General features: G+C 52.1%; 1 protein-coding gene across 2 annotated transcripts in view; it reads right to left on the bottom strand.

The window, feature by feature from the left end:
- SND1 (staphylococcal nuclease and tudor domain containing 1) overlaps positions 1-26,500 on the bottom strand; it is an 810,790-nt gene that overhangs the window by 347,149 nt on the left and 437,141 nt on the right. For both annotated transcript variants that reach the window (XM_075599279.1, XM_075599278.1), the window contains exon 15: positions 13,479-13,620. In XM_075599279.1, the coding sequence (XP_075455394.1) occupies positions 13,479-13,620 (142 nt within the window). The remainder of the gene's footprint in view (positions 1-13,478; positions 13,621-26,500) is intronic.

Here is a 26,500-nt window from a genome sequence, read left to right on the forward strand (position 1 = left end):
CTTCCTGCTAACACAGGCCTGATCCTGCAGCGGCTTCCTGCTAACACAGGCCTGATCCCTGCAGCGGCTTCCTGCTAACACAGGCCTGATCCCTGCAGCGGCTTCCTGCTAACACAGGCCTGATCCCTGCAGCGGCTTCCTGCTAACACAGGCCTGATCCCTGCAGCGGCTTCCTGCTAACACAGGCCTGATCCCTGCAGCGGCTTCCTGCTAACACAGGCCTGATCCCTGCAGCGGCTTCCTGCTCACACAGGCCTGATCCCTGCAGCGGCTTCCTGCTCACACAGGCCTGATCCCTGCAGCGGCTTCCTGCCAACACAGGCCTGATCCCTGCAGCGGCTTCCTGCTAACACAGGCCTGATCCCTGCAGCGGCTTCCTGCTAACACAGGCCTGATCCCTGCAGCGGCTTCCTGCCAACACAGGCCTGATCCCTGCAGCGGCTTCCTGCTAACACAGGCCTGATCCCTGCAGCGGCTTCCTGCTAACACAGGCCTGATCCCTGCAGCGGCTTCCTGCTCACACAGGCCTGATCCCTGCAGCGGCTTCCTGCTAACACAGGCCTGATCCCCGCAGCGGCTTCCTGCTAACACAGGCCTGATCCCTGCAGCGGCTTCCTGCTAACACAGGTCTGATCCCTGCAGCGGCTTCCTGCTAACACAGGCCTGATCCCTGCAGCGGCTTCCTGCTAACACAGGCCTGATCCCTGCAGTAAAGGTAAAGCCCCCACCTCCTCCCCCCCTAATCTGTAAAAATAAAAAAGCCCCCATCTCCACCCCCCCAATCTGTAAAAGTAAAGTCCCCATCTCCCCCCCCTTAATCTGTAAACGTGAAGCCCCCATCTCCCCCCTAATCTGTAAAGGTAAAGCCCCCATCTCCCCCCCTAATCTGTAAAGGTAAAGCCCCCATCTCCCCCCCTAATCTGTAAAGGTAAAGCCCCCATCTCCCCCCCCCCAATCTGTAAAAGGTACAGCCCCCATTTCCCCCCCCCCAATCTGTAAAAGTAAAGTCCCCATCTCCCCCCCTTTATCTGTAAACGTGAAGCCCCCATCTCCCCCCCCTAATCTGTAAAGGTAAAGCCCCCATCTCCTCCCCCCTAATCTGTAAAGGTAAAGCCCCCATCCCCCCCTAATCTGTAAAGGTAAAGCCCCCATCTCCCCCCCTAATCTGTAAAGGTAAAGCCCCCATCTCCCCCCCTAATCTGTAAAGGTAAAGCCCCCATCTCCCCCCCTAATCTGTAAAGGTAAAACCCCCATCTCCCCCCCTAATCTGTAAAGGTAAAGCCCCCATCTCCCCCCCTAATCTGTAAAGGTAAAGCCCCATCCCCCCTAATCTGTAAAGGTAAAGCCCCCACCCCCCCTAATCTGTAAAGGTAAAGCCCCTACCCCCCTAATCTGTAAAGGTAAAGCCCCTACCCCCCTAATCTGTAAAGGTAAAGCCCCCATCCCCCCCTAATCTGTAAAGGTAAAGCCCCTACCCCCCTAATCTGTAAAGGTAAAGCCCCCACCCCCCCCTAATCTGTAAAGGTAAAGCCCCTACCCCCCTAATCTGTAAAGGTAAAGCCCCATCTCCCCCTAATCTGTAAAGGTAAAGCCCCCATCTCCTCCCCCCTAATCTGTAAAGGTAAAGCCCCCACCCCCCTAATCTGTAAAGGTAAAGCCCCCACCCCCCTAATCTGTAAAGGTAAAGCCCCATCTCCCCCCTAATCTGTAAAGGTAAAAACCCCATCTCCTCCCCCCTAATCTGTAAAGGTAAAGCCCCATCCCCCCCCTAATCTGTAAAGGTAAAGCTCCCATCTCCCCCACTAATCTGTAAAGGTAAAGCCCCCATATCCCCCCCCCTCCCCAAATCTGTATCGGCTCTTTGATAAAGCCTGGTATAAAAGGTACAGAAAGAATCCGCCCCATCCCGAGGCGCGTGAGAAATGTAATGTGCAATAACCATTCAAAGCCGGCACACGGCTGTCTCTGGGTAACGAAGCCAACCAGCTGGTTAAATCCTTTACAAAAAAAGGAAGGTATTTTTGGGCTGGCTACAGGGGATTGCACCTGTAAACACAGAGCCCAGAAACCAGCGGCAGCGATCCTATCCTCCTGCGCTCCGCAGTGTGAGGCGCGTTATCGGCGCGGTGCTATTAATAATTGGTTTCACAAGCAGAGAAACGAGGATGGGAGGTAAGAGACAGGCGGCTATTTTAAGGGCGACTGTTTAAGAGTGTGCCCAAGTCCCCTCACTGCAAACACACTGCCGCCCCGAGGAAAGGAATCCCCCGCAGAAAGCGCTCACACTGCCGGCATTTATCCTGGCAAACCCCGGGGTATACTCAGACATAACTGAGGCCCTTGCCCGTGTGGGGGTAGGGGGGGGGGGGGCAAGCACCCTTCTCGCCCCTGCCCGAGAAATGATCCGATATGCAGCGTATGAAGTGCAGACTCACAGATGCCCAGCGTGGTTCCAGGGACGAGCACGCGCTGCGTTGCTAGGAGATTCACACACACACACACACACACACCGAGTGTCCCACACTCGCGCGCGCTCGGTTACGGAGACGCCTGTGCAAGCAGTTAACCCTTCCCTTACCAGGCACAGCAGTGAAGGGGTTGCAGGCTTTTTGGTAAGGTGGGGAGATGGAGGAGGAGCTGGGCTGTAAGAAGCCGGGGGTGCAACTCCACGTGGGGGTCTCTGCACCACATAGGGAAATGCCAGACATGTGATGTGCTTTAACCCCGTGAGAGCTGGAGGGCAGGCGGTACCACACAGGATTAATTTTCAGTCTGCTTTGAAATTTACAGTGGTGATTAAGCTTCGTAAAAGTTCTCCATGAATGGGATGCTGGCTCTGTTCCTCCTTAACCCAGATTTCACAGCACACACTAATGAGGCATCACTTAGATTTAACCCCGTCACTGCCATTAGTACACTTTGCACCTAGGAGAGACTGAGTTTTGGGCCTACAAATAAAGCCGAGTTGATTAGACGCCAGCGGGAAAGAAACAAAAGCGTTTTCTCCCTCCAGTGAATGTGATGAAAATGATTGTGAGGCGAGCAACGGGTCCCGGTCACGCCTGCGTAGGGAAATATTAAATACACATAAAAACCCAGCCAGGAGGAGAATACCCTCCCAGGCAGCACGCCGGCGCGTGTGTACTCCCGCTGCCAGGCAGCACGCCAGCGCTGGGGCACAGGTTACAGGACTGCATGCCCGCGTGTGTACTCCCGCTGCCAGGCGGGAGGTTCCCCCTAACTCCCCCCCCCACCTCGCTCCCCCAACTCTGTGAACATCTGGTTCTCAAAATACTTACTGGGAAAGGCACCACCGGTTACTTCCGTGTACTTAAATTTGCCACGCCTGGCAACAGGAAGTCGCAGCTTCCTATTGGCCAGCGTCACGCAGAATTATAAACCTCCATTTTGTTTCCCCTAGAGGGGGACCGTACTGGGCCGCCATCTGAGGAACCGGGACACAACCCCGACGCTCCAAAGTTTCCCGTCTCTTGCGATGCATACAGGAACTGCCACAGGCAGATACACATCACTGCGACGCATACAGGAACTGCCACAGGCAGATACACATCACTGCGACGCATACAGGATCTGCCACAGGCAGATACACATCACTGCGACACATACAGGAACTGCCACAGGCAGATACACATCACTGCGACGCATACAGGAACTGCCACAGGCAGATACACATACTGCGACGCATACAGGAACTGCCACAGGCAGATACACATACTGCGACGCATACAGGAACTGCCACAGGCAGATACACATCACTGCGACGCATACAGGAACTGCCACGGGCAGATACGCATCACTGCGACGCATACAGGAACTGCCACTGGCAGATACACAGCACTGCGACGCATACAGGAACTGCCACGGGCAGACACACATCACTGCGACGCATACAGGAACTGCCACAGGCAGATACACATCACTGTGACGCATACAGGAACTGCCACGGGCAGATACACATCACTGCGACGCATACAGGAACTGCCACAGGCAGATACACATCACTGCGACGCATACAGGAACTGCCACAGGCAGATACACATCACTGCGACGCATACAGGAACTGCCACAGGCAGATACACATCACTGCGACGCATACAGGAACTGCCACGTGCAGATACACATCACTGCGACGCATACAGGAACTGCCACAGGCAGATACACATCACTGCGACACATACAGGAACTGCCACGTGCAGATACACATCACTGCGACACATACAGGAACTGCCACAGGCAGATACACATACTGCGACGCATACAGGAACTACCACAGGCAGATACACATCACTGCGACGCATACAGGAACTGCCACAGGCAGATACACATCACTGCGACGCATACAGGAACTGCCACGGGCAGATACACATCACTGCGACGCATACAGGAACTGCCACAGGCAGATACACATCACTGCGACGCATACAGGAACTGCCACGGGCAGATACACATCACTGCCACGCATACAGGAACTGCCACTGGCAGATACACAGCACTGCGACGCATACAGGAACTGCCACGGGCAGACACACATCACTGCCACGCATACAGGAACTGCCACTGGCAGATACACAGCACTGCGACGCATACAGGAACTGCCACGGGCAGACACACATCACTGCGACGCATACAGGAACTGCCACAGGCAGATACACATACTGCGACGCATACAGGAACTGCCACAGGCAGATACACAGCACTGCGACGCATACAGGAACTGCCACAGGCAGATACACATCACTGTGACGCATACAGGAACTGCCACGGGCAGATACACATCACTGCGACGCATACAGGAACTGCCACAGGCAGATACACATCACTGCGACGCATACAGGAACTGCCACAGGCAGATACACATCACTGCGACGCATACAGGAACTGCCACAGGCAGATACACATCACTGCGACGCATACAGGAACTGCCACAGGCAGACACACATCACTGCGACGCATACAGGAACTGCCACAGGCAGACACACATCACTGCGACGCATACAGGAACTGCCACGTGCAGATACACATCACTGCGACGCATACAGGAACTGCCACAGGCAGATACACATCACTGCGACGCATACAGGAACTACCACAGGCAGATACACATACTGCGACGCATACAGGAACTGCCACAGGCAGATACACATCACTGCGACGCATACAGGAACTGCCACAGGCAGATACACATCACTGCGACGCATACAGGAACTGCCACGGGCAGATACACATCACTGCCACGCATACAGGAACTGCCACAGGCAGATACACATCACTGCGACGCATACAGGAACTGCCACAGGCAGATACACATCACTGCGACGCATACAGGAACTGCCACAGGCAGATACACATCACTGCGACGCATACAGGAACTGCCACGGGCAGATACACATCACTGCGATGCATACAGGAACTACCACAGGCAGATACACATACTGCGACGCATACAGGAACTGCCACAGGCAGATACACATACTGCGACGCATACAGGAACTGCCACAGGCAGATACACATCACTGCGACGCATACAGGAACTGCCACAGGCAGATACACATCACTGCGACGCATACAGGAACTGCCACGGGCAGATACACATCACTGCCACGCATACAGGAACTGCCACGGGCAGATACACATCACTGCCACGCATACAGGAACTGCCACTGGCAGATACACAGCACTGCGACGCATACAGGAACTGCCACGGGCAGACACACATCACTGCGACGCATACAGGAACTGCCACAGGCAGATACACATCACTGCGACGCATACAGGAACAGCCACAGGCAGATACACATCACTGCGACGCATACAGGAACTGCCACAGGCAGATACACATCACTGCGACGCATACAGGAACTGCCACAGGCAGATACACATCACTGTGACGCATACAGGATCTGCCACAGGCAGATACACATCACTGCGACGCATACAGGAACTGCCACAGGCAGATACACATCACTGCGACGCATACAGGAACTGCCACAGGCAGATACACATCACTGCGACGCATACAGGAACTGCCACAGGCAGATACACATCACTGCGACGCATACAGGAACTGCCACAGGCAGATACACATCACTGCGACGCATACAGGAACTGCCACAGGCAGATACACATCACTGCGACGCATACAGGAACTGCCACAGGCAGATACACATCACTGCGACGCATACAGGAACTGCCACGGGCAGATACACATCACTGCGACGCATACAGGAACTGCCACGGGCAGATACACATCACTGCGACGCATACAGGAACTGCCACAGGCAGATACACATCACTGCGACACATACAGGAACTGCCACAGGCAGATACACATCACTGCGACGCATACAGGAACTGCCACGGGCAGATACACATCACTGCGACGCATACAGGAACTGCCACAGGCAGATACACAGCACTGCGACGCATACAGGAACTGCCACAGGCAGATACACATCACTGCGACGCATACAGGAACTGCCACGGGCAGATACACATCACTGCGATGCATACAGGAACTGCCACAGGCAGATACACAGCACTGCGACGCATACAGGAACTGCCACGGGCAGATACACATCACTGCGATGCATACAGGAACTGCCACAGGCAGATACACATCACTGTGACGCATACAGGAACTGCCACTGGCAGATACACATCACTGCGACGCATACAGGAACTGCCACAGGCAGATACACATCACTGCGACGCATACAGGAACTGCCACGGGCAGATACACATCACTGCGATGCATACAGGAACTACCACAGGCAGATACACATACTGCGACGCATACAGGAACTGCCACAGGCAGATACACATCACTGCGACGCATACAGGAACTGCCACGGGCAGATACACATACTGCGACGCATACAGGAACTACCACAGGCAGATACACATACTGCGACGCATACAGGAACTGCCACAGGCAGATACACATCACTGCGACGCATACAGGAACTGCCACAGGCAGATACACATCACTGCGACGCATACAGGAACTGCCACGGGCAGATACACATCACTGCCACGCATACAGGAACTGCCACGGGCAGATACACATCACTGCCACGCATACAGGAACTGCCACTGGCAGATACACAGCACTGCGACGCATACAGGAACTGCCACGGGCAGACACACATCACTGCGACGCATACAGGAACTGCCACAGGCAGATACACATCACTGCGACGCATACAGGAACAGCCACAGGCAGATACACATCACTGCGACGCATACAGGAACTGCCACAGGCAGATACACATCACTGCGACGCATACAGGAACTGCCACAGGCAGATACACATCACTGTGACGCATACAGGATCTGCCACAGGCAGATACACATCACTGCGACGCATACAGGAACTGCCACAGGCAGATACACATCACTGCGACGCATACAGGAACTGCCACAGGCAGATACACATCACTGCGACGCATACAGGAACTGCCACAGGCAGATACACATCACTGCGACGCATACAGGAACTGCCACAGGCAGATACACATCACTGCGACGCATACAGGAACTGCCACAGGCAGATACACATCACTGCGACGCATACAGGAACTGCCACAGGCAGATACACATCACTGCGACGCATACAGGAACTGCCACGGGCAGATACACATCACTGCGACGCATACAGGAACTGCCACGGGCAGATACACATCACTGCGACGCATACAGGAACTGCCACAGGCAGATACACATCACTGCGACACATACAGGAACTGCCACAGGCAGATACACATCACTGCGACGCATACAGGAACTGCCACGGGCAGATACACATCACTGCGACGCATACAGGAACTGCCACAGGCAGATACACAGCACTGCGACGCATACAGGAACTGCCACAGGCAGATACACATCACTGCGACGCATACAGGAACTGCCACGGGCAGATACACATCACTGCGACGCATACAGGAACTGCCACAGGCAGATACACAGCACTGCGACGCATACAGGAACTGCCACGGGCAGATACACATCACTGCGATGCATACAGGAACTGCCACAGGCAGATACACATCACTGCGACGCATACAGGAACTGCCACAGGCAGATACACATCACTGCGATGCATACAGGAACTGCCACAGGCAGATACACAACACTGCAATGCATGCAGGAACTGCCACAGGCAGATACACATCACTGCAATGCATGCAGGAACTGCCACGGGCAGATACACATCACTGCGACACATACAGGAACTGCCACAGGCAGATACACATCACTGCGACGCATACAGGAACTGCCACAGGCAGATACACATCACTGCAACACATACAGGAACTGCCACAGGCAGATACACATCACTGCGACGCATACAGGAACTGCCACAGGCAGATACACATCACTGCAACACATACAGGAACTGCCACAGGCAGATACACATCACTGCGACGCATACAGGAACTGACACGGGCAGATACACATCACTGCGACGCATACAGGAACTGCCACAGGCAGATACACATCACTGTGACGCATACAGGAACTGCCACAGGCAGATACACATCACTGCGACGCATACAGGAACTGCCACGTGCAGATACACATCACTGCGACGCATACAGGAACTGCCACGGGCAGATACACATCACTGCGACGCATACAGGAACTGCCACAGGCAGATACACATCACTGCAACACATACAGGAACTGCCCAGGCAGATATACATCACTGCGACGCATACAGGAACTGCCACAGGCAGATACACATACTGCGACGCATACAGGAACTGCCACAGGCAGATACACATCACTGCGACGCATACAGGAACTGCCACGGGCAGATACACATCACTGCGACGCATACAGGAACTGCCACAGGCAGATACACATCACTGCAACACATACAGGAACTGCCACGTGCAGATACACATCACTGCGACGCATACAGGAACTGCCACAGGCAGATACACATCACTGCGATGCATACAGGAACTGCCACGTGCAGATACACATCACTGCGACGCATACAGGAACTGCCACAGGCAGATACACATCACTGCGACGCATACAGGAACTGCCACAGGTAGATACACATCACTGCGACGCATACAGGAACTGCCACAGGCAGATACACATCACTGCGACGCATACAGGAACTGCCACGGGCAGATACACATCACTGCGATGCATACAGGAACTGCCACGGGCAGATACACATCACTGCGACGCATACAGGAACTGCCACAGGCAGATACACATCACTGCGACGCATACAGGAACTGCCACAGGCAGATACACATCACTGTGACGCATACAGGAACTGCCACAGGCAGATACACATCACTGCGACGCATACAGGAACTGCCACGGGCAGATACACATCACTGCGACGCATACAGGAACTGCCAAAGGCAGATACACATCACTGCGACGCATACAGGAACTGCCACAGGCAGATACACATCACATCTTTAAGCTTTGAGGTCCAATAAAAGTAACAGAATTTCCAAACATCTGAAATTATAAAATATATGTTAAGGACGCAAAGGAGTAACAAGGACGGGCGCGTCCCATACACATGGAAGCTTTGAAGCAGACGTCTCCTGTATAATGACAGCTGGTCTGCGTGCGCGGTATGAGGCGCGAAGCGCATGGTGCGACAGTGCAAGGTGCATTGTGAGGAGCGTGGCGCAGTGCGAGGCACAGGGTGTCGTGTGGTGCAGTGTGAGGTGCATGGCGCAGTGTGACGTGTGTGGTTCAGTGCGAGGCGCAGTGTGAGGTGCATGGTGAGGTGCATGGTGCAGTGCGAGTCGCAGTGTGAGGTGTGTGGCGCGACGCACGATGACGCAGTATGAGACGTAGTGTGAGGTGTGTGGCGCAGTGTGAGGTGCATGGCACGATGCGAGCTGCGTGGTGCAGTGTGAGTTGCGTAGCCCAGTACGAGGTGCGGTGTTAGGCTCATGGCGCGAGGTGCGGTGTTAGGCTCATGGCGCGAGGTGCGGTGACGCAGTACTGCGCTTAAGATGTTGATGTTCTGTATTTGGTTTCTGAGTTCCATGCATATTTGGGTCCCCCGCGCGTTTCTCTGCCCAGATATGGAAAGATTCAGCAATAAAGGGTTTGAAGTGCACGGGAGCCGCCATTTCACGTTTAGGAGCAGCGCTGCCTCATTGCGCAGCGCCTGGCAGGTCAGCGAGAGACACGGAGTTCAGGGATAGTCACAAGAACAGATTCTCAATCTGCAGCAGAAGAACTATTGCAACAGACATAATACTGCACCAACTCGCTGATTTCCTGGGCGCCCTCATTCCCCGCCCCCCCTCATTCCCTGCGCCCCCTCGTTCCCCGCCCCCCTCATTCCCTGCGCCCCCTCATTCCCTGCGCCCCTCATTCCCCGCGCCCCTTCCTCATTCCCCGCCCCCCTCATTCCCCGCCCCCCCTCATTCCCCGCCCCCCCCTCATTCCCCGCCCCCCCTCATTCCCTGCACCCTCATTCCCCGCCTCCCTCATTCCCTGCGCCCTCATTCCCCGCCCCCTCATTTCCTGCGCCCCCAAATTTCCCGCCCCCCTCATTTCCTGCGCCCCCAAATTTCCCGCCCCCCTCTCATTCCTTGTGCCCTCATTCCCCGCCCCATCATTCCCTGCGCCCCCAAATTCCCCGCCCCCTCCTCATTCCCTGCGCCCCCTCATTCCCCGCCCCCATTCCCCGCTCCCCTCATTTCCTGCGCCCCCAAATTTCCCGCCCCTCTCTCATTCCTTGCGCCCTCATTCCCCGCCCCCCGTCATTCCCCGCGCCCCCAAATTCCCCGACCCCCCTCATTCCCTGCGCCCTCATTCTCCGCCCCCCCTCATTCCCCGCCACCCCTCATTCCCCACCCCCCCTCATTCCCCGCGCCCTCAGGCATCAATTGAATCTCAATGATATTAAAAATCAGCATTTTTCCATTACAATGCTATTTTCTCAGTCCAGAATCCCAAAATCTCACCGATTTCTTCCGATTCCTGAAGAAGCCACAGCCAAACGCGTTGAATCGATTAGCTGTGGGAGGTGACTGAGCTGGGGAGAACACTGGAGACAGGTGCTGGCAAACCAACGGAGACGGACACACCAGGCAGCTTCTTCCGCCCTGACCTGAGACGTCACAGGACGTGACGCGGGTACACGTGACGCATGCGGAAGTGCTCTGCCGCTCCTGGAGATACCGGCACTCTCCAACTACAGCTGTCCTCTCCCTCGAACATATATCATATTTGAAATGTGAGTGTATCATACATATTTTTCATTGCTGCTAATACAATTTTAGACCGTACTATACTATTGTGCGTTCTCTCTTTTCTTTTTATACATCCTTGGGAGAAAATTTGACCATCTATATATCACAAGCTTCCTGAATTTCTATCAAGAAACCACTTTGAGGGGGCATCCATTAAAGGGCTCCTATCAGAGAGAGAAGGGTCTCTGATACGTCTTTTTTGACATTGTCATTTGTGAGTACAACCATTGCAGAGACTATATATTTTTTAGATCACTATTGTTGTACTATCTGCACCATTATATATATTTTTTTCTTTCATGTTCACGAGTTACACAGCGCTCCGCTCAATTGGAAAACTACACAAGATCTACCTGGACCTGGACAGTCCTCACAAAGGGTGTAGAGCTGCTTTTTCATTTTGTATTTTACATCACTACTATTATTCACTTTGTATTGGTGGAGGTCACTTATCACATTTTGTGATACTAATTGCAAATTATACATCACTGTCACCTATATTATATAGATTAAGCATTATTCATTATAGTTTAAGAAGCGCCCGTTTTTTAATTTTGTTTTTGCATATCAATGGAATCTCAATGATATTAAAAATCAGCATTTTTCCATTATAATGCTATTTCTCAGTCCAGAATCCCCAAATCTCACCGATTTCTTCCTCAGGCCGCACGTTATATGCCTGCGACCGGCGACGGGACGGGTGATGTCACCCGTCGCCGCTAGCGAAAGTTATATTTCGCTTTGCGCCGGCGTCGCGGGCGTACTGGCATTTGATTTGTTCACATGAGGCGACAGCCCTTGAAAAATCGTATATTCCCGGCTTCCAAAGTCCGCGCCGTCGCTCCGGCGCATTGCCGCCGTCGCGCTTACTATAAGCGCACGCGGCGGCAATGTATTTGTTTTTGGGCGGCGTTGCAGTCACCCGTCGCGGGCACAATACGCACGGCCTTAGAAAGTGACATTGTATCTCTGCTGCAGGACGTGCCCAAACTAGCAGCCATGCAACCAGGACACAAAGCTACCGCCAAAGCAATAAGCCGGCACAGAGGCGAGGCTGCGGCACCGTATCGGCTCTCTACATCACAAAGACATGCCCATCAAGTTGTGTGGCATCCGCAGGAACAGACACATTGATGGCCTAACTAGATGTGTCATTCCCAGCACACAGCCACATACACACGATAAGACACAGTACACTTATTGTTCACAGAGTTAGAAAGATCAGACAGCCTGAGCCCGGATACAAGTCTCAGCTCAGCAGCACAGAGAGATCAATGGCTTTCCTGATCGATAAGGACGACTTTGCCAGGGTGGTTGAAAGAAAACAAATTATTAACACGGATACGCCTACCCTTTTTACAGGATCATTACCAGGGGATCCCCAAGAGCTGAACTGCGCTGCTGAACCCACCGTTATCGAGGTACTACTTACACGCAACGGTACCGAGTTTAAATCTCCCTCCAGGGGAAACAGAATGGCTGCCAAATATCAGGAACCGCTAAGCCTGGCGCACCCACCAGAGGTAGTCTGTGTTATCCCCTCGTTCAATCGGAGAAATAGAGAAAAGTCGGTATGAGGGGCGGGGGGGGGGGGGGGGATTACGGCTTTACGTAACTCTTTATATAACCGTAACCACCTACAAAAAAAAACTCGGAGGCATTACACTACTGATGGGTTAATTTCATACAATATTTATGGCAGTGAAAATTCTGCCATAGAAATGTACAACGTGCACACACAACACACAGACACACAATCCAACAATGGGTGCTACAAACTAGCTTACCCTGGTCTTATTCACATGCCCAAGTTGCTGACCAATATATTGCAGCCACTATGCGTCTGTCCAGGGTCCAAAAGGTATTTTTTGTCACTATTTATTCCCACGTTTATACCCTGACGGGGTGCTGTGGTATCGCCAAAACACTGGGCCGTACTTACTATACGAGCTCTGCCCGCACAGCTGCAATGTATGGGTCTTACTTATAGAGTGGCCCTGTCACAGCCCTCTGTGCCCACCCCACCACCTCCCATACTGGTAGTACCACCGCTGCGGAGAAGGACCCCAGGGAAAGGAATGATTTGCAATGCATTACATGGAAAGGACAACGTTACATTTCCAACCCAAGCTCAGAACCGGCGTCGTTGGGGCAGGAGGTTCTTTCCCTGACCAGGAATGTTCGGGGGCGGAGAGGTCCACTTACCGGCCAGGAGGAAGGTGATGAGGCACGTTTCCTTTGGCATGTACAGCTTGAGTCTGGATCCGCTGAACACGTACTCCACAACGGCTTCCGACCGGCCGGCGCGCTGCAGGAAAGGCAGGAACTGTTTGGCCTTCTGCGTGTCCTGCAGGGAATACAAACACCCGTTAGCGATATCCCTGCGAGGCGCGGCACACGTAACTGGGCATGTTAGAACAGGGGTCCCAAACGCAGTCCTCAAGGGCCACCAACGGGCCAGTTTTTATGGATATCCCTGCTTCAGCACAGACAGAGACCCCTGTGTTAGAAACTGGGCAGGGACTGCTAGCATTGCCTCACAAGATGATCTTGAAATTCGGTGTAATTGTGCTGGGGGTCTGGATTTATGTCACAGTACAATACGTTGCAGACCATTCTGGCACGCAAGGAGTTAGGATACCTTCAAACCACACCTCCTAACCCCCCCACCCCCTCCCTTTCAGTGCCACGAACACAGGGGGCCGTACCTCTGACACTAAAGCATGAATAGCATGTCAGACATGAGATCCATTACCGGCACCTCTTCTATAATGTAAATTCATTTAGAACAAGCAACTACCCAATTTACTTTTGCATCCAAATCTAGGGCAAGTTGTCACTTCTCATGTAAACTTACTGCCTTGCGTCGCTCACCCACCGCCGCACTACAAAGCTGCCTCCGCGAGACCATAAATCTTCCTTTAAATGAATACTTCATCACAAAACGCCTGCCAGACAAGCCGCCCGATATCAAACATTAATGCACATGTGCCAATGGAAATGTAACAAGCTAGGCGGCGGGTTCTGTTTTCCGTTGTGTTTGTGCGTTTGTGTTACCTTCTGCCGCAACGCAACCATTTAAAGGCCGACACAGGGACGAATATTTCCGGGTTATTCACATTTGTGTTTCTTTAGCGTGGGACAAAACAAAAAAAGGCGGAACCCATCAATTCCGGAACATTTCCAAGCTCGGGGACCTGGTAAGCAGAGCTGCAGTTTGCTAGAACTATGGCGCGCGGGAGCCTCAAATTGTCTTGCAGAGATTTACACCCACATTTTGCAGGGTTGAAATTGTCCGAGCATGTACATTTGTAATGCTGGGAGAATCCAGCTTCAGCGCCGGCTCAGGGAAACACAGGGACACAGCAAAACTAACAGCTCCGGCTCACGGAAACACAGGGACACAGCAAAACTAACAGCTCCGGCTCACGGAAACACAGGGACACAGCAAAACTAACAGCTCCGGCTCACGGAAATACAGGGACACAGAAAAACTAACAGCTCCGGCTCACGGAAATACAGGGACACAGCAAAACTAACAGCTCCGGCTCACGGAAATACAGGGACACAGCAAAACTAACAGCTCCGGCTCACGGAAATACAGGGACACAGCAAAACTAACAGCTCCGGCTCACGGAAATACAGGGACACAGCAAAACTAACAGGCCCGGCTCACAGAAATACAGCGACAAAGCAAAACTAACAGGCCCGGCTCACAGAAATACAGGGACAAAGCAAAACTAACAGGACTGGCTCACGGAAATACAGGGACACAGCAAAACTAACAGCTCCGGCTCACGGAAACACAGGGACAAAGCAAAACTAACAGCTCCGGCTCACAGAAATACAGGGACAAAGCAAAACTAACAGGACTGGCTCACGAAAATACAGGGACAAAGCAAAACTAACAGCTCCGGCTCACAGAAATACAGGGACAAAGCAAAACTAACAGGACTGGCTCACGAAAATACAGGGACAAAGCAAAACTAACAGGCCCATTTTTACCAAGTTGTGTTCTACTCCATAAGATACCTTCCGGCGATGGCAGCCATTATTGACCGTTCCAAAAACAATACCTGCGTTAAAGGTGAAGAGCCCATCGCAAGGGCACAACTAGAGAACAGGTAGACAAAGGCGGTAATTACTCCTTACGTGAACATTTTGGGAGGCCACATTTGTACACGGGGGCACTGGTTTAAAAATAAAATAAAAAATTCAACAACTCTTGCAGACTCAAAGACAAGTCATGTATGCCACGAGAGGGAGAGGCGGGAGCGTGCCACGAGAGGGAGAGGCGGGAGCGTGCCACGAGAGGGAGAGGCGGGTGCGTGCCACGAGAGGGAGAGGCGAGCGCGTGCCACGAGAGGGAGAGGCGAGCGCGTGCCACGAGAGGGAGAGGCGGGCGCGTGCCACGAGAGGGAGAGGCGAGCGCGTGCCACGAGAGGGAGAGGCGGGAGCGTGCCACGAGAGGGAGAGGCGGGAGCGTGCCACGAGAGGGAGAGGCGGGTGCGTGCCACGAGAGGGAGAGGCGAGCGCGTGCCACGAGAGGGAGAGGCATGCGCAGGCCACGAGAGGGAGAGGCGGGCGCGTGCCACGAGAGGGAGAGGCGAGCGCGTGCCACGAGAGGGAGAGGCATGCGCAGGCCCCGAGGGGGAGAGGCGAGCGCGTGCCACGAGAGGGAGAGGCGAGCGCGTGCCACGAGAGGGAGAGGCATGCGCAGGCCCCGAGGGGGAGAGGCGGGCGCGTGCCACGAGAGGGAGAGGCGAGCGCGTGCCACGAGAGGGAGAGGCATGCGCAGGCCCCGAGGGGGAGAGGCGAGCGCGTGCCACGAGAGGGAGAGGCGAGCGCGTGCCACGAGAGGGAGAGGCATGCGCAGGCCCCGAGGGGGAGAGGCGAGCGCGTGCCACGAGAGGGAGAGGCGAGCGCGTGCCACGAGAGGGAGAGGCGGGCGCGCGTGCCCAGAGAGGGAGAGGCGAGCGCGTGCCACGAGAGGGAGAGGCGAGCGCGTGCCACGAGAGGGAGAGGCGGGCGCGTGCCACGAGAGGGAGAGGCGAGCGCGTGCCACGAGAGGGAGAGGCGAGCGCGTGCCACGAGAGGGAGAGGCGAGCGCGTGCCACGAGAGGGAGAGGCGGGCGCGTGCCACGAGAGGGAGAGGCGGGCGCGTGCCACGAGAGGGAGAGGCGGGCGCGTGCCACGAGAGGGAGAGGCGAGCGCGTGCCACGAGAGGGAGAGGCATGCGCAGGCCCCGAGGGGGAGAGACGGGCGCGCGTGCCCAGAGAGGAAGAGGCGGACGCGCGTGCCCAGAGAGAGAAAACATACTACTAGGCCCAATAGAAGAAACGGCGTATTGCCACACAAATGAAGGGAAGAGTGTTAAATGTTATGCGTGTGTCTTGTTTCTATACTGCATCATTCAGTAGGATCTAGCAGCACTGACACCCGGGCTCCTGGAAGAGCCTCGTCCCTCTGCAGTGGAACAGCAGAAGGAGAGCGGTGTCCAAGTATTAGGGAAATTATGTTACCAGGCCTTTTATTTATTCAGTCAAGACTTTAAATGTCACGAGATCAGTCCTAAAAATGTCAGGACAGACGATTTACAACAGGGGGGGTCTGATGTTTCAATGGGGAAGAAACGGCACGAAAGACCCTCCCCAGGTTATATGAATATCAGAATTCAACAAGACGTGTGTTTTGGGATCAGACACGTGAACTTTCATCTGCTCCAGTGACCTCTCTGGGACCGATGACATATGGTAACAAATTGTATAGGGATTTCGGTTTATTATTTTATTTTAAAAGCAGCATTCTAAGCAATATCCTACATGTGTTTTGATTTTTTTAAATAAATCCGTTCTGTATTAGATACTGTACTAACTTTTTTTTTTAATTCAACTAAATGCCATGTTTAGGGAGTTTAATATGCCGAGCATCTTTTGATATCTGTAGCAGGTTTTAGCCCACCTTCCCTGCAGTGCAAGTTCTTTGCAACACTTTGCTGTGTGTGATCATTTGTTGCCAACATTCCCAGCAGTTTGAGCTGCAAACTGTAACAATAGATAATGTTACCGTAGTAATATCAGAATACATTGTAGCTGCCGAGTTACAATGACTGAAGGACCGATTAAAACGGAAAGGCGGCCATTTAGTACAGCGGTGCGCCCGAGACTTTTTTTGGGGGGGGGGAGGGGGTGGCGCGGGCAGTTACAGAGGTCCCGCGCTTTCCGCCAAGGCATTTAAATGAAATGCAGAGGGACCGCGCGAGGCCTCTAAACTCTACTTACCGAGGTTCAGCCGGCTTCAGGACGCGTGACCATGGCAACGCGTTGTCAAATGACCCCGCGCGGTCATGTGACGCCACGGTTACCATGGTGATGTGACGTCCGGGAAGCAGGATTTTGCCGATTGATCACGGGAGAACTTATCGATCTTCAGCTTCGGTAATTAGTTTTCAATAAAGGTAATCAAAGGCGGCATTTTTCTTTACGTTGCTTGGATTGTCGCTAACAAATTGTTCTGCATTTATTGACACCGTATATTCTTGTAATAATCTCTCTGTAATCTAATACATCGTATTATTATATAGTAAAACAATCTTTAATAAGTAATGCTTTGGGGCTCTGAATGCACTGATGCACGCTCGGGAGAAAGTATTTACATTATCGGACACCTTTTTACTACAACAGATCTTAAGTGCAAAAGGGGGTTGGGGGGGAGGGGGGGGAGGGGGGGAGGGTCGCATGACGAAGGCAGCGAGAGGGATATATATATATATATATATATATATATATATATATATATATATATATATATATATATATTGTATGGAGGAAAGACGTGGAGCACAGTGATACTGTATTGAGTTATACGTGTATATAAAATTTAATCTTTATCGGGTATGGAGTAAAATAAAACAATTCTATGAGTAGTGCTTAACTGTTTGCACATCTAAGAAATGGTAAAACCTTATTACATGAAGGATGGTCCTCGGATAAGTAGCAATCCTAAATGGAAGTCAGTCCTGGGAATAGCTACTCCAATTGGGGGGGGTTGAAGAGAGATCACTGCGCTAGAGCAGTGAGGAACCAATGACCGCTGGAGCCTGGTAACGGAGCCGCAAGGAGGCGGAACACTGACCTGTCCCCGGACCTTTGTCAGGGGGAGGGAGAGCGCACACGAGATGCTCCAGAAATACCCTTCCTACAGAGGGGGGCATGTAGTGGTAGGAAGGGGGGGATGCAGGCTAGAGGAGCAGTCAAAATGAGGCACAGAGTGATTACAGGGGTGCGCAAACTTTTTGTGCTGCACCCCATGTCTGTTCAGCCCCAGTGCCCACACCCCCATTACTTAGGAACCCGCGTCACATGACGCTGTGGTGTCATGTGACATCACATGACCCTGCGGTGCAATTTGATGCTGCGTTGCCATGGTGACGCGTCGCCCGAAGCCAAGGTAAGCAAGTTACAGAGGCCTTGTGCGCTCCCCGGCATGAAAATACTTTGGGGAAGAGCGCGGGGCCTCTGTAACCGCCGCGCACCCCTGATCTATATCACAGATCTATTAATCACATACGTGTTGCACATTTCTCGGGTGGGGGCAGCGTATAGATGTGATTGCAGTTGAGTAAGGGGTTAATATTAACTCAATGAAAGCATCTTGCACAGGAGAAACGCGAGTGAATTAACCCTGGTTGCGTATCTACGTCACGTGCTCACTTGCGCACTTTCTGTGACACAGTAGATGGTATAAAGTGACGGATTGAGGGGAGATATTGATAATTTGAGGCACCTTTGCGAAGGATAAGTGGGCCAGCTTGCGAGCTGCGCATTAATCTGTGTCCCATAAGCAGCTCGCGTGCCCACAGGCGCGCCGTACATGACAATACCTTATTACATAAGCCGTTTATTTTCCCTTTAATAAATTGTTCTCTTCTCTTTTTTTATTCGCTTCACACAATTCAAACAGCCTTGAAGAAAAAGAATAAAATTCACCCAGAATAACTCCACACGCCACCGTCATTCCTGCCATGGTAACTTCTGTATATGAGCCCCGGATACTTTCCCCGCAGGCGGGGCGTGCGAGGCGGAGAGCACGGCAAGTAACCCCGGGGGGTGACGCACGAGGCACAAGTAATCTGACAAGCATCAGACTTCTTATTGAAATATGGGAATGTGGTTTATTAGAAGCGCATAACTAATAGCCCAGCTTCAGAAGCAGAGAGATTCCCACACCGCAAGGGCACACAATGTGTACCCAATAAATAAAATATATTTCTTTGTGAGACTATTTACTGCACTAGAGCCATTGCTGAATTTATAAAATATTTATAAAATATTTTACTAGGAAGTAATACAGTGAGAGTTACCTCTCGCTCTCACGTATGTCCTGTGCACAGAGTTAAATGACAAATACATGGTTACAAATACAGTCACATAAGTGAGCAGGGTATACATTATATACAAGACATTGCGTGCACAGTTAGAAATAATATATATTACTAGCTGAGAGACCCGGCGCTGCCCGGGACCAAAACCTCCTACTCCTTCCTCTCGCCACCCCCTAACCCCCCCCCCCCGTTCAACTCGTCTCTCTCCGCCTCCCCCAACCCAAGCGCAGCTGTGGTCCTCCCCCCCCCCCTGCGCAGGTCCGGTCCACCCCCCCCCCCTGCGCTGCTCCGGCTCCCCCCCCCGCGTAGCACACAGTGCCACACACACCGTGAGACACACAGCGCCACACACACAAACCCAGTGAGACACACACACACACACACACAGTGTCACACACACACACACACACACACACACAGACAAATGTCCTCGGGCACCCACAACAACTGCAGTGAGGACCCGCCCGTTCCCCCCACCGGCGGACACCAGCCACCTCCGTTCAGTCTCCGCGCTCCCACCGGTCCAGAAGGCGCCTCTCCTGTGCGGGCGCTCTGACCGGTCGGTCCCGGGTGGGGGGGCGGAGCATGCAGCGCTGGCCGCCGAGCGCACGGCAGCCCCGAACGGGCGCGAGCCGGCGTCGGGAGGAGGCTGAAGTGCCTGATGAGCGGGAGCAGCCGCAGCGTGCGCGCACCGCCATGCTGGAGCCGCAGCAACGCGCATGTGACAGGGGGGCACCGGGGAAAGGGGTGGGGGGCAGGGTCCGGGGTTGACCGACACAGGGGGCAGTAGGGGGGGTGACACCCGGGGGGCATGGGGGTGCGCACCAGGTGGAGGTGATACCCGGGGGCAGGAGGAGGTGATACCAGGGGGCAGGGGGCCTCAGCGGGAGACAGGGACACAGAGTGGTGTGACCGGGAGGGGGGGGGGGTTGGTTGTGGGGGAGAGGTGAGGCCGGCGCCGAGGAGCGGCGGGTGGTAGTGGTGTGGATGGTCCTGCTAAGTGAGATTCCTAATCCAAGTGAGGGGAAGAGGCGCAATGTGAAGGGTGGGGTGAGGGGGGCGGGGGGTGCGTCCGTGGCCAATGACACAGGGGGAACATAGGGCCAATCACGCAGGGAGAAGACATACACACACAAACATTATTTCAGACTTATAGATATAGATGGACGTATGTAACAGTTACAGACCAGATTAAAATGTGAGACAGCTTTTGTTTTGAAAAAACTTAAACTGGTGGTGGATGTGAGAGTCTCCGGTAGGTTGTTCCAGTTTTGGGGGGGACGGTAAGAGAAGGAGCGGCCGGATACTTTGCTGAACCGTGGGACCATGAACAGTTTTTTGGAGTCAGATCTCAGATAAGTGCTGCTTTTGGTAGGGGCAGTTTTCCAGGTCTTAGGGATATGGCCTGCAGACAGAATAGAGTTGACTATGGAAGCAATTGGTTTGGCAATGGCTGGGGCACCAAGTCTTAGGAACATAGATTGCAGTAAATCAGGACCACACTGGCTGCTTAGTTTTAGTTTGAGGAGCGCTTCTGTAATCTCCTCTTCAGATACTGGGCCAAATTGAAAATTGTGGTCAGTGTTGGGAGGGGGTGGGACTGTAGGGGTACTCCCAGGATGAGATTCATGTTTGGGGTTTGTGCTGCGTTTCACTAATAAGTTAGTGGCACACCCCACAAAGTAATCATTGAATGCATTTGCAATGTCAGTGGGGTTTGTCAGAGTAATATCCCCCTTAGTGATATTACTTGGTTGTTGATGGTTAGGAGGCTGGAATATATTGTATATATTGATATATTGTTGATAACCTTCCAGAAGTTAGCTGGGTTTGATGTATTTTGGTGGAGATTGTCAGAGTAATATTGTGCTTTTGCGTGCCTTGTTTGCCTTGTGCACATGTTCCGCAGGCATCTGTAGTGATTGAGATCCTTGGTAGTGCCAGTTACTTTGTAGCTTTTCCACTAGGCATCCCTGAACTGGTAGAGTGCTATAAGGTCAGGTGTAACCCATGGAAGGTGGGCCCCCCTTACCCTTATTCTGCGTAGTGGAGCATGGGTAACACAGTTTTAAGAATTCGGATTGGAAATAGTCGAGCGCAGAATCGGTGTTGGGAATTAAATTGTTTCTGTGCCAAGGTCAGCCAGAAACTGTTGTGGATTAAAGTTTCTAAATGTTCGAGTGAGGAGAACTTTAGGGCTTGAATGGGGCGGTTTAATTTTCCTTACACAGTACACTATTGCATGGTCACTGAAAATATCAGGAAGGATGCCAGAGGATTGGATTCTGCTGGGGTTTGAGGAGAGAATCCAGTCGAGCAAGGAATGGTTATGCGATTTCAGGTTTGTCCGTGTGGGTTGGGAAATGAGTTGCGATAGGTTAAGTGACTTGAGTTGTATCTGGATTTTGTGGTTTTTAGGGTCGAGCCAGTTGAAGTCCCCAAGAACTAGTAGCTCACTCATCTCATTTAGAGAGGAAATGGAGCCAAGAAACTGGGTGATATCAGTCAGGGATTGTAGAGGGGCTTTAGGGGGGCGGTAGATGACAGCAAGCAAGATGGGCTTAGAAAAGGGGAGGCAGATTCTGTCAACTATGATTTCAAAAGAGGGTGGGCTTGGGGGGCAATTTAGCAGTATAAATGGTAAGCTGTCTGCAATATAAGATAACACCCCTCCTCCCCTCTTTGACCTATCTCTCCTAGAAACGGGGTATCCCTGAATGGCAAAATTTGCATCAGGAGTTTTAGGGGTTAACTATGTTTCTGCAGGACTACACCGGTCGGTGTCTGTGAGAATGCCAATATCCCGGACACTGACGCGGCGGGTGGGGGAGGTGTGCATGAAAACATCAGGGGTTCCCCCCCCCCCCCCCCCCCCCAACGTATGCAACTTACAACTGTGCGAGGGCCATTCAACAAGCTCCATTATCGGTTAGCCAGCCCGGGCGGGCATCACCTCCCATTAAAGTTAATGGCAGTTAACGAGGGCTACGTGAATATGGGATAAGACATGTAGCACGGGTAATTATGTATGAATATAAATGTTTTATCGGCGCTGGAGACCATGGTCGGCTTGCGATCCAATGGGAAGGGTCCGAACGAGCGGCAGGGAGACGTGTAGTAGATTAAACACATGTAATAGACACCTTTAAAAAAATATATAAAACCCGACACATTTAGAGTTTAGTTTCGGGCGCGTTCTTTCCAGCCCTAATATTGGCGTTATGTCTCAGGTGCCCGGCCTTGTATATAGGTAGTGTAACATGTTGGGGAGCGACATGTTAACGGGTTACCAGCGATGGGGAGCAAGTAAGCCTGAGTCACCCCTCCCCCACATTCAAAGCCCCCACTAAGCTCCTAGAAAGGAGAACGCGGGGCCTTTCCGAGATAATGGAACCATGCGTATACGTGTTGGGTTGTTTTTATAAAGAAGCATCTAATTAGCCTTTGAAACAGATAAGTGTCGTTAGATGAATTATGATCCTATGTTGGGGGGGGGGGGAAGCAACTTGAGTCCTCAAGGGCCACCAACAGGTCAGGTTTTCAGAATATCCATGCTTCAGTACGGGGGATCAATCAGTCCCAGATTCAGCACAGGTGGGCTCAAACAGTGCTGCAGCAGGGATATCCCGAAAGCCTGACCTGTTTGGTGACCCTTGAGGACCGGAGTTGCCCGCCCCCCCGGCCTATATAATGCCACTAGTAACCAGTTGAAAGCTGCAGCCGGCCATAAATGAAACGCACAGAATTGAAGTGAGAAGATGTACGTTTGTAAATGAAGAAGTGGGGGGGACAGAGTGAGGATGAAGTAATGATGCCAGAGCCGCTCAGCGCCATCACTGCGACGACCAGCATCCTTAGCTTAACATGCGTACCCGAGACCGCTGGGCTAATCGCTTTGAAATCCCGTTCCGTTATACGCACATCCACGTGGGGCTGCGGCCGGAAAAGGGAGAAACGCAGAAGTTCTCTGGTTTTTGTCAAACTTCGCCTGGAACCTCTCTGCTCCCATCAAACAGAAAAAAAAAAGCCGATAAACTCAGCACCAGTGTAACAAGATCAATAGGATCATTTCCCCAGGAACCCAGCGCGGAGGGGAGCAGCCCTAATATCCCGTAGCAGAGAGGCGGCAATCAATGGAGCCTTCCAAAAAAGAAACATTCCCCAACGGCAAATGTGAACACTCAAAGTGGTCCCCCCGGACTCGGAAGGGGTTACATCCTCTAGGAAGCCACTAGCCGTGTCTAGGTGGGACAGATCATATAAAGCCTTGGATCACACATGCTAATTCCCTCACTAAGCGAGGTAAGGAGGAGAGCAGGATTTTGCTCAGGGAAACGGGCTTCACAAGCCGCCTCTGCTGTTCGCACTTTAAAGTCTCTCTGATCAGCCGCGAGACGTTCTCGTGCATAATTCACAGGGCCGTGTTTGAAGTCTGCCCACCCGGGACCTGGTTTGATGCACAAACACCTGGCCTAAAAGAAGGCCAAAAAACACAGACGGTGAACAGTGCGCCTGTTAACTGTGCACCCCTAATTTCATCAACGTCCCCCCTGCAACAGTCAGACATAGGGGGGGGGGAGGGAGGGTGCGCGCCGATGTAGGGAGCACGTTCTCCTAACCTACAAGTCGGTACCACAAGAAAAATCGCCTTTCGCGTATTGTCTTTGGTGGCCAGGCACGCAGAGATGACCAGGCACGCAGAGATGGCCAGGCACGCAGAGGTGGCCAGACACGCAGAGGTGGCCAGACACGCAGAGGTGGCCAGACACGCAGAGGTGGCCAGACACGCAGAGGTGGCCAGACACGCAGAGGTGGCCAGACAAGCAGAGGTGGCCAGACACTGACCGGTGGCGAAATTGAAATTTACACTCCCAAGTCTCCCAAAGAAAGGTAATCCGAGTGTTTCCATGCCAGGTAATAACCGCGTTTAATATAATAATCATCCCATGGGCGCCATGGTTCCCTATGTGTGCCGCCGCCATGTTCTGCGTCTCTCTGCTGTCCGGCTGCCTCCTCCTGTGAGGTCAAGATTACAGCAGGAGCGGTGATAACGTTTGTCACGGTAGCTTATGACAAGATATAATGAACACCAAATATCTGGGGTGAACTGAACGAGGCTTAGATATAATAAAATATAATTTATTCCTTAAAAAGGTGAACACAGCAATATAGTACAATTAACAGACAAGAAGGTAACACTTACTTAGGGTTGGGGGATGGAGAAATATCAGCTAGCAATTCTCCAGCAATCCGGTGACATCCCAGGTGGAATCAGAAGAACAACTAAAAACTGTAGGGTTGACACAGTTTATATACCTGTGTAACCCTATTCTTAACATTGAATACAGACTATTGGTGAACAAATATCTGTATCCAATCCCTAACGTGGAGACACAGATTAACCCATGCCCCCCAGCTAATTAGCCCATGTGTACTGGGACTCTATGGTAGCCCCATAATTAAATCAGGGGCGACGACCAATCTACCAAATGAAGTATCTGCATTGTTTGTAGGTGTAGACATAACACGTACAAACCACTCCAGTTTGATGATTCTCCACCCTCAGGTAACAATTGGAGTGGCAGAGTCTGCTGATTAGTACTTGGTCGGTTGATTAGTACTTAGTGTAAACGATCAGGCAGTTAACTTTTGATCACAGTGCTTAGGTTCAATCAGCCGGCTGCCCTTCATGACCTATTAGCATAGCAGATGGAGTCTGCATTGTCAGAGCAGATCCAAAATACCATACATACACACTTTAATATCTACACATATTAATAAGTTCCATTCTGGTGGGCTCAGTGGGTCGAAATTTGCCAGTTTTTAATGCCTACAGTGACTCCACACATTGGCCAAATATCAACTCTCTGCGACCTCCAGAACTGGAGATACAGAAATGCACTTTAAAACATTAAAATACAGGATTATAATGAAACATGGGAACAGGGGAACATACATTTTCCTGACATGACAAGGTGTAAGCCACATTCCTGGACCGCAGTCCAGTTAACCCCTTGCCTCCCTGGTGAGGTCAGGGGGTGGCCATATGGGGTGCAACCCCTTAAATACCGGGCCAACCCCCCTCTCCCTCTACAACATTCCTGTAGCATTGTTACCATGTTACCAGTATCTATGCTGCGAGGCATTGTATTAATGACACTACTGCCGGCATCTAGGGAGCATTGCAAGTTATATGAAATGACATTGCTTCTTACAACTGGAACGTACTGCACAAAGACTCACTGTTTTATATTACAAACATTAAAAAATAATATCCTGGGGAAAGGGCAAGCAGGCGTGGGTTCTCTGTGACAATGGTGTCCTCATAGGATCGGTTTTGTAAATATCTAAAGCAAGCATAAGCTTGTCCATGTTAAAATGGATATAGAGCAAACTATGACACAGTGTGCTCATTTGCATGCCATTTCCCAGAAGCCCTGGCTGCAGAGGAAACATCAGGGGCACAAGCAGAAATTCATATTGCAGGGGGCAACATTTTTGTTTTGTAAATAAATCAACGCACAGCATATGTGCTAGATTATTCTTTTGTGCAATAATACATACTTTAAACTACTGTTTCTACTTACAAAACTGTGTCTAGTTCCCGTTATTTGCTTGATGGGATCTTAAAAACGTAATCCTCGTCTGCTCTTCTGTTTTAATAAATATAAAGTAACACAGGGCAGTGGTTGCAGGACAGAGAGAGACAGAGAAAGAGCCAGTGGGCAGAGACAGGGCAGGGAGTTCAGGAGAGATACTGAGGGGGCAGAGAGAGGGCAGAGGGTTCAGGAAGGCGCAACAGAGGGGGAGAGGGGCAGTGGTTGCATGAGAGACAGAGGGTTGT

Source organism: Ascaphus truei, chromosome 5, assembly GCF_040206685.1.
Source record: "Ascaphus truei isolate aAscTru1 chromosome 5, aAscTru1.hap1, whole genome shotgun sequence".
NCBI lineage: Eukaryota > Metazoa > Chordata > Amphibia > Anura > Ascaphidae > Ascaphus > Ascaphus truei.